The 10,086-nt window shown below is 37.1% G+C and overlaps 1 protein-coding gene across 8 annotated transcripts in view; it reads left to right on the forward strand.

Moving 5' to 3' along the window:
- The window catches only part of CCDC73 (coiled-coil domain containing 73), a 63,539-nt gene extending 53,524 nt beyond the window's left edge, over positions 1–10,015 (forward strand). For 6 of the 8 annotated variants that reach the window (XM_027663297.1, XM_027663298.1, XM_027663296.1 and 3 more), the window contains 4 exons: positions 338–506; positions 1,622–3,151; positions 6,089–6,222; positions 9,144–10,015. In XM_027663297.1, coding sequence (XP_027519098.1) covers positions 338–506; positions 1,622–3,151; positions 6,089–6,222; positions 9,144–9,350 — 2,040 coding nt within the window. In that variant the 3' untranslated portion in view covers positions 9,351–10,015. Of the gene's footprint in view, positions 1–337; positions 507–1,621; positions 3,152–6,084; positions 6,223–9,143 lie in introns of those variants that run through there. The other 2 variants (XM_027663303.1, XM_027663304.1) reach the window with 2 other exon arrangements.
- Positions 10,016–10,086: the final 71 nt, after the last annotated feature.

Here is a 10,086-nt window from a genome sequence, read left to right on the forward strand (position 1 = left end):
TACTGAGCAGGTCACTGATTTGGCCATCAGAGAGAGGGAATGATCCAGTCAGCACATGCACAACACATATTCCTTCCACTGAGAAATTCTGTCAGTCTTTGTAACTTTGTGGACTGTAATAGCAGGACTTAATTTCTTTCCTACTCTTCTAAGGTATTAGTCTGCTTTTTTATTTCCTTCTTATTAACATTAACTTTTTACACTTCAGGTGAGTGGTCTTTGTTTTCCAGCAGAATTGTAAAATTAATTTTAAGTCAAAGTCCTGAACTTTAGATCTAATCAGTGAGTGTATTAAATTATTAAAATACGTATAATTGTTTGTTCCTTCTTATGCCAGAGTGGTCAAGAACAATCAAAAGACAGTGAAATACAGTCTATTCAGAAAGAAAATGAGTTTATACAATCTGTAATAAGAAAATATGGTAATTGTGGACATGAAGAAGAAACTGAAGTAAAAAACACAAGAGAGCACTCTTCAAACACTGAGGAATTACAGACAGAACAAAGTAATAACCTCACATGGATAGCAGAGATAAGTAGTATTGTTGAAGGAAGGATAAATGTTTGCAGGTACAGTGCACGATGAGAATGATCGAATCCTGAGTTAAGTGATTTTGTACTAACAACAGGAAAATTCTTGGTGTGAGTAGTGCTCATCTATGATAAATTCACCAGTACTTCCAGTGGCTGCCCTGGGACATTGAGAAGGGTCTGTGTGCTCTAAGCCCTCAGGCTGTTGCAATGTTCTGTGTGCTTTGTTCAGAAGGGAACAGGGCTTAGGAAGAACTGTAACGTGTATAGAAATGTTTGAAAGCAAAACCAATGACCTTCCCTTTCCCACAAGACTATGAAAAAGGCTGAGAGTGGTTGTGCTGCACAGGGCAGGGAAGGTCTGCTCATGTGGATAATACAACAATACCTATCACAATCTGTACAAAGCACTCTGTAACTCCAGTAAGTAATTTTTTGAAGCCACCTAAAGGAAATGTACTTAGTCTCTAATGCTCAGTCTCTAAAACGTAGCAAAGATAAGCAGAAGTTTAAGAGCTTATTAACTGCAAAGTGACTGGTTTAAAGGATCAGTGCTCACAGCCTTCAATGCATCTCTTGGAAAACACCCTTCTGGTATTGAAATGGCCCACTACTATCAAGTCCCAGCATGTTGCTTTTGGTGTGTCCCTGAAACAGCTATTTTGGCTTTGTTTTCCATTTAGTTAAAAATGCCACTTTCAAAAATAAAGACAAATACAGTTGCAGTAGTAATGAGTGGCTTAAACTTTATATAGACTCACATTATTATGAAATAATGTTATAGTTTCATTATGAAGACCCCTTTCAATAATAAGGCTGACAGATACCAGTTGAGAACTATTTCAACTATAAGCCATATCTAAAATATACAGAATGTTAATATATTTTCTGTTTTATCAGTTTATAAATATTTTGCAAGCTACCATAGTGCAATACTTATCTTCAGTAACTTTTTGTTAGGCTTGTATGTGGAATATAAGATAAGAAAAATCAGTATCAATATTAATCTTGAGTCCATCTCTTTGGAAATTATAAACTGTAAAAATAAAGCATTACATAACCTCTGGGTTATCATTTACCAACCCTACAGATTTACAAGATCTTGAAAACAGTTCTAAGGATGAAATTAATGTTGCTAGTGCTTGTGAAGAAAAGCAAAGGGAGGCTTCTCCCAGGAATACCCTCTGCACAGATACTGATTTAATTACCCAAGGACAGAACTCGGAAATGCATGTCACTGGGAGCAAAGAGGCAGAAAATCCAGGAACAACACAGAGAATGTTACTCGATGAAAACAACACAAATTTAGAACAAAAGCCACAGGCCAGCACTGAGCCATTGGCAGGAGGCCACACACAGAGAAAAGCCTTTTTAGACAGTACTGAGCCTGTAGGTGCTGACAAGAAAAATGGGAATCAGGAGACCAACTCCAGCAAGCAAGAACTGTGCAATGCTACAGCTGAATCAACTTCTGCTAAGGCAGACACAAAATCAGACACCATACAACACAGCAAAAGTGTCCTTACACCTGAAGCACTCAGTCCTGAGCCTGAAGTGGTTCTTTGCACTGAGAAGAACTCTCTGTGTGAGAGAAGTACAGGTGACCATCAAGCCAAGGAGTTAAGTTTTGGCATCCTGCCTTACACTAAAGAAAGTTCTCAAACAGAATACCAAAAATGTAGCTTGCTGACCAGTGACAATTATGTGGGCAACAGATTACATAGAACAGAAAAAAACTTAAATTGGAGTGGTTTCCCTAAACTTCCTCTTAAACAGATACATGCAGATGCTGAAGACAGAAATGATGCCAGAAACATAAACACAAATGGTGCACTGGGGAGCAGTGGAGTTCCAGCAACTGATGCTCAAAATCTACCAGCTGTGTATTGTGATAATGCAAGTGGTGATGACACTGTGAAAGAACACAGTGACAATATGTCTGCCTTAGCTACTTTCAGTTTATGCCCCCCAAAAACTGAACGAGGAATAAATGCAGGTGACATGCCCAGCAAGCAGCCTGAACAAGACACTACTAAACAAACAGGGAATGCTACAAATACAAGCACATTCAATGCTGAAACCACACCTCCAGTAAAGGCTGATGGTCTTGAAATTGCTCATAAAAAAACCCCAACAGATAGAGCTGGTACAGATAAACTAACTCCATGCAAAAAAGTTAACGATGATACTCAGATACACTCCATCAAAAGTGGACATTCCCTGGAGATTAATAATTCAACAAATAACACATTGTTAAAAGAGAAAAAAGACTTGCTGAACAGTACAGTTCCAGGAAGGAAGTTTGCTGAGGGTCACCTGAAAGAATCATGCTCTTTACCCATGAGAACATCTGGAAATTTAGTAAACATAAGTGGAAAGTCATCCTTTGATCTTTCAACCTCAGATAAAAAAGCTGAGAAAACTCCACTATACTTCAATTTTTTAGACCTTGGTTCTTGTTCAAGAGTAAATCAAATGAGAGGTCAAGCTACATGGACTTCAGCCTCCAAGGAACCTTCCCTTTTGAAACTACCATGCTTGGTGGAAAACACAAAGGTTATTTCAAAAACACAGTGTCAAAATCTCAGTGAAAATGTGGACATGGGAGAAACAGGACAAGGTGAGAAAATAATAAGCATTTATGCTTTGAACCATATCCTGAAAAGTTATGAAAATGTGAAATTTCTGTATCTTAGTGTAGAAAAATGTAACCCTAATTTTTTAGTTATACGGCAAAAAAATTGAAAGGTGTTATTTCTCTGTTTAAAGTATGAATGCAACTAACCAGCTTTTGTTGGTTTAATTAGTTGATTAAATAATTTTTTTCTCATATTTCTCTTTCTAAAAGAACATCAGTGCAATGACAAACTGAATTTTGACGGGGATTTCTAACCCTAATATAGAGCATATTCTATCAGTTCTCTGCGTGGATCTAAAAAACACTGAGCAGCTTTTGGAATTTATTCAGTGCTCTCATTTTGCATCAAAATTAGGGTAGCTTCTGAACCAGTAGATGCTTCTTTGAATGGGGTTTAGAGGTGGTTTACTTTTTATTTTATTGTACATCTGTAATTCAGATGGACACTTCAAACCATCAGTGTACTGAATGTGCGAAAAGACTTTATATTCTTTCAAGCTTTGGAAAACACACCGAGCTTCAGGAGTGCTCAGAGAGGTTTCTGATCTCCTACAGTTGCCACTTGGCTATTATTTGTTAAGCAATATTTTGTACATGAAAAACAGCAAATATGAACTTTATTCCACGTGTTTCTAAATCATTACTGAAATGTGGAAAAACTGTATTTTAGGTTTGTTTTGCAATAACATTACCTTCTAGATTACCCCTAGGTTTATTTACCAAAAGAGCCATTTCTAAACTCAATCTTTGAGCAAAGTAACAAAAGCATCATTTTTATTTCCACAGTAATCTGACTCCAGTGCATTTGCAGATGTTCCTCTACTTCAGTAACTGGACAGAGCAAGAGACACTACAAGTGGTGCCTTCCTTTCTCACAGCAGAGCTTGCATGCAGATTCTATTCTTAATGCCTACTGTAACCTTAAAAAGGCAGGTCTTTTGAGCTCTTGAACAGAAAGCCCCTGATTTTATACAAAAATGGAGCCTTGAGTGCTGAGATGTTTTTCAGAAGAGCAGGATCCACAGTACAGGGTGTTTGTGTCTACCTGAGGTTTTGTTGGTGTAGTGTTTTCAGCTTTTCCCCTTGAACAAACCAAGAGAAGGATGGACTCCCATCCCTTACTTTTGCAGCCAGTGGCAATGAGACAGAAAACCAGCAGTCTGGTTTCTTTACCTTGTTCTGGTGTTATGAGTTTAGCTTTGCAGGCAAATTTGTTTGTGTACTTGTGTCCTGCCTGTCCATATTTGTGTTCAGATGCACCATTTTTTGAAGCTCAGTTTCAGAAGTATCTTTGTCCCTAAAACAACAGTGGCGGTAGCAAGGCAGCAGGATCCCGATCTCACATGGTACATTAATTCTTGTAATAACGTGAATTTTGATTGTTATTATTCTTCCAATCAAATGAATGCATAGTTATGTGCTGTTCTGCATGGATCTTTTCTGAAGTTCTTCCATGTGTTCCTCCTCCTCTCCTTGTCAGAAACCTTTCTGTATGCAAAACACTGGAATTCCAAGAAGTTACTCGTGACTCAAAGTTTATCCTAAGGAGTTGGTAGGGATTTTAATCTAACTCTTATTCCCAAATGAGCTGCCTAGTGACCACACTTCTTGGATTCTAGTGAGGATCTTGGTCTGCATCCCAGATGTGCCTCATTCTGCTTAATTTAGATAGGCCCCTACTTGAGCCTGCTCACCTCTCCAGATCCTGCACCTCTTTTGGAGACTGGAGAACCTCCCTGTCAGGGCACCTATGAGTCACTGCAGCTCCCAACATTTATTGTGGTTGGGTTTTGTGTTGTTTTGTTTCCAGATCTTTTCCCAAAAGGCAAACCTGGAGTAGATTCCATGTGGATCCCTGTATTTTTTTAAATTTTGCCATATGAGAGATCTAGAGGTGAAGAGCATTGGTGAACGAGCTGAGTAAACCAATCTGAGGGAATTCCTTTTACTGCCTAACCACAATGCAGTGTGCTGTTTATACCACTCTGGTTCCCAGAGAGCAGCCACTCCACATCAGTAAACACAGGAATGAACTGGGAATGGGATAGATCTTCCTGGAGAGTGCTTAAAGAAGAAAAAGAACACATAACCATTTTCCCGCTGAGATAAAATGACAGTATTTTTAAATAACTATTACATACCCATGAGGTAACATGTATTTTCGTAGCAAACCAAAGATTTTTACTGTTGGTGCAGTGATCACAGGCATCTGTGTAGTGACAAATCAGCTCCTGTTTGCACTGGAATTGTGAAAGTATGCTTGTGTTTTCATCCTGCAAGGAACTTGATATTGCTTTCAACAGAGTCTATTACAGTGCATAAAACCTCTGCAGGACTGGAGGGTTATACTTTGCCATGATTAATCTACTTATCTGTCCTTCCTACCTTTGGTAGATGGCTATAGCCTGACCTCTTGAAACATTAGATACAGGCACTAACAAAAAAACCTCCTTAATTTTTAAAATGCTTTTTGATTGTCTAAAAAACTTTGTGTTAAGAATGTCTTTTTTTATTACAAGTCGCCCTGGAATATCAGGTAAGGATGGCAGTACTTATGTATTTTAGTATAATTATCAGAAGGTGAGTTTAAAATAAGTGTTTGAAAAAAATGTATTCACTTAGAATATTTAGAATACACACATTTTCTATAAATCACTATTTTGTCATTAGCTTAATATGTGCAAATGACAGGAAACATTTTTAATCAAAGTAGAAACATACCACGTCTTTAAAGAAAAAATAGATGCAGAAGTATGTGAAAGAAAAAAAAATGAAGGGGAAAAGCCTACAACAGAGATCCAGTGATTTAAACCAAAAATATTTGATTTTTTAAGATCAGAGGTAAACCAGTTTAGTTACTTTACAATTAGTGCCTGGAGACTAAATTGCAGTTGTTACCATTTCCTTTTTGTCAATCAGGTTCTACCAGTTCTAACAGAGCTACCAACACTTTGAATACCTCTAATATCCACCAAGACCCCCAGGGAGCCCCTAGTGAAGAATGGAATGCTATAGCAAAGACTTTTTATGATTCCTCTTTTCCCACAGAACATGTAAGTCAATTAAAAATATTGCAGACCAGACCTCAGTGAGCTAATTCCACAGATATTTGTACAACTGTACCCATCTGGATACTTTAAGGCTGAGTCAATCTCCAAAATAATATCAGAAGGGCAACAAGACACCATTTTTCACAATTAAGGTTGATAGAAAGCAGCAGGAAAAAGTCACAGCATATGAATCAAACAGATGCTAACCAGTCTGTTGGGGAGGGGAGGAAGAGGGTAGTTCATTGTGGACCCTAATAAAAATCATCACCTACAGTAAAAGTAGGAGCTAAAAAAAAAATAATTGTATAATGCAAAAGTATAAAACCATTGTTTCATTTATTACTTGATAAGACTATGTTATTTAAAAGAATATGTAAAAGAACAAAAATTCAGCATATCTATGAATTAGAGCCTATCTGTTTATCTTATGCTGCAGTTCTGGGATGCCCTATTTAGTTACTTCTTACTATTTAGTAGGATGACATTACACAAATGTGTAAAAGCAGAAAATTAAATGTTTCCCTCTAAGACAACTTTATCCAGGATGGCACTAGCAAGGGTACTTTCAGATCTGTGTAAGACTGGAGCTTGAACAGCTGTAACTGCTGTACGAGAATCTGACCTAATGCTAAACATATTATTCAAAAGTGATACAATTATTTACAGCTGCAGCTGACCTTTCTTTTTAGAAGAGGTTCTAGAGCTATTTCTCAGGTAGTTATGGCTGTGTCTGGCTGAGGTCTGAGGTCAGGGTGTACAGTGTTTTCAGTGACAACATTGCCTGACTTCTGAAGACTCAATCAGCTCAATGCCATCAACATTCACATTCTCTAAAATTTGGAAGACTGTTTTAAATTACTCACCTTTCCTAGTCTGACTCAATTTGTGAATGACACTGGGGTGGATTTTTCACCATAGTGGTGGTATTTACTGTGTCTCTTTTATTTTACTGAGAGAACTACACTACATAACCTACAGCTGAAGCAAAGCTGTATTTCACTGATTGTGGTTATGTCTGCTTTGTCACCTCCAAACTAAAGCTCCTTATCCAGTAGCTAAGTAAAAGTGGAAATGGACAAGAACAGAGTATTTTCCAAATACTTAATCTATGAAATCTCAGCCTGGGATATTGCAGGCCACTCCCTCCCTTCCCTGTTGGTGTCATTCTAGTACCTTCTGTCCTCAAATCCATCATTTTCGTGACGGATATGAAAAAGCTGCTGGGGGATTAAAAATGGGCTGAGCAGTTTGTTTTGACTAATATGTATGACTGTAATTAGAGCAGACTTAACCCTTCTACAGTTTGGGTGATCTCATTCAACCACAGCACAGTGCTCTGAAAAGGGATAAAAACTATAAACAAATCTACAGGTGCACTGAAAATTCTAGTAAAAATATTAAGAACTGTTTTAAACATTAGTCTGTCCTTGCCTAAATACCAAGGTAAGAATCCTCAGCTCAGTTTAAACACAAGTCCCTCAGTGTGCAGCAATGAATGGCTTTTACAAGTGTCCCATATGTTGCCATATTACTCAGTGCTGGCACTAAGACACATTTTATTTGTATTTTATTATGAAAATGCTGAGGCCTTTTAGTTTGACAGAGGAGATGATGTTTTTATTCTAAACCCACTGTCACAGAACTGTATTAAAATTTTATATATATATATATACACATATATACATATATATACATATATATGTATATATATATACATATATACACATATACATATATATATACACACATATGCACACACATATACAGACACACATATTATATATATATATAATATGTGTCCTAACTGCAATTACTTGTCCAAAGAGGTCCAAACACTTGTCTTCAGTAAAATCCAAGTAACATGGCATGGCTGTATATCACTAGAAAATTTCACTTCCACATGTGGAAGACCAAAATGACCTTGGATTATCAGACCAGGTTCAGCCCCACATGGTATTCCATAGAGATTTTGACTAGTGGCTTGCAATGAAATATGATTTATTTCTTGCTGAGGCCTTAGGAAAATTCTAGTGCTCCAGTGAAGAAGTTGCTTCCTCATGGAAATGGAGGTGACAGTCATTATTGACCTGAAGTATCAGTAACTTCAGCTGCATGGCAGTCACACTGTTACAAATGCAACAGGCCAAGCGAACAATTTGCACGAATTCTATTGTTCACGTTTCAAACTTTCAGAAATGCTTGTGCACTGAGGGAAGGAAGGTTTTAGCATAAAATTCATGTGCTAAAATAAAGCAGGTGGCTGGTGCTGTGTTGGCCTCCAAGAGAGCCACAGGGTCTCAGATTGCAAGTGGAGAACTCATCGTTCAAACCCAAGTTTTTTTTGCTCATCGAGCAAAAAACTTGTTTCCCTACTGTGTTGCCATCTGTCTTTGATTTGCATAGATATGAAGTATCTATCAAACAGTAATTAAAACTATTAAAAGAACAAAAAGATCTTTAACATAAAAAGCCAACCTATTACAGACCTTGCATTAATGATTTTTGCTTTCTAATCTATACAGCGAAGGGGAGAGGGAGTTAACACTATAAACCTCATGGTTTTGGGTTTTGTTAATCAAATGCTTGCATAGCCATAGAAATGTCAATTGCAACATTAAACTCTTTAATTAAGCTATTTATTTTGCTAATCTGCATTCTAATACAAGGTTGTCCTTTTTTAGATCATACTCCTGTGCTAAGTCTTACGTTAAGGTTTGGTTCATAAAAGTGTACTTGTCATTATCAAGTTTTCTAAATTAAATATGAAGCAAACACTTCAAATGAAATGTTTGGTTTTTTCCAATTGATTTATTGTCCTGTTCACATTTCCTTGCTTGCTCAGTGCTTAACAAAATTCAATGATCTAAACCCTTTGCACCTGAATCTCACTTGGATTATCAACTGCTACTTTTGTATTCTGTCAGGTGAAAGAAGGATTTACTGCTTTACAGCAGAAGCAGAAGTCTTCTCCCATGACTGTAACTCCAGCAAGAAGTGAAAAAGCACTCAGAGATGAGGACAGCTCTGCTCTTCAGAACTCCATTATACAAAACCAAATAGATATTGAGAAATTCCTGAATTTGGAGATACTTCATTCAGCCAGAAAAAGAAAATATGAAGAAGGCCAGTGAAAATGAGTGTCAGGAGATAAGCATGTGTTTTAGGCATAGCCAGATCACTTACCTAAACCACGTTTGTAGAGGTATTCCTTTAGAATATGGTATATATGTGTACTTTCATGTTTAATACAGCATATAAACATTTCTTATGTTCAAAAACGGATACAGTTCCTACTAATAATGTTAGTTCTGTTTCTGCAATCAAATTCAAGTTACTGTTGGCTTTGCCCAAAGTTAAAAAGTTCCTAAGTTAATGTTTTAATATATGTTAAGTAAAATTAAACGACTACTTAACTGTACCCTTTTCCTGTTGATCAGAAGTTTTGGCTGAAATAGTTCATTTTCTCTGCCAGACTGCTCAGTTTTCAAGCAAGATCACATTCAACTGTTTTAGAATACAATGGTTTCTACACTTACAACTAATTTCAGCAGTTCTGAGTGGCAGAAGAGCAGAAAAGTCTTCTGTTTATGTTTACTGCCAAATTATTTAAATATATATGTCCTAGTAGATTCTGTATCAATAAGGTTTCTTTCAACACTGAACACCAGGTATGATTACAGAGATAAGGCAGCAGATCTGGCTTCATAAAGCTTCACTTCTAACTGGGTCACTGTAGTGGGTTTCTCCTCCCTTGGAAGGGAAATTTTACTTTACAATTACTTGCACTACCATTTTTTGGACCTCCCTCCCTTCCTCCCCACAACTCTTGCAAAGAAAGATCCTCATACTGTAAACCTAAAGATGAAC

Source organism: Corapipo altera, unplaced genomic scaffold (genome assembly GCF_003945725.1).
Source record: "Corapipo altera isolate COAL_440 unplaced genomic scaffold, ASM394572v1 100, whole genome shotgun sequence".
In the NCBI taxonomy this organism is placed as follows: Eukaryota; Metazoa; Chordata; class Aves; order Passeriformes; family Pipridae; genus Corapipo; species Corapipo altera.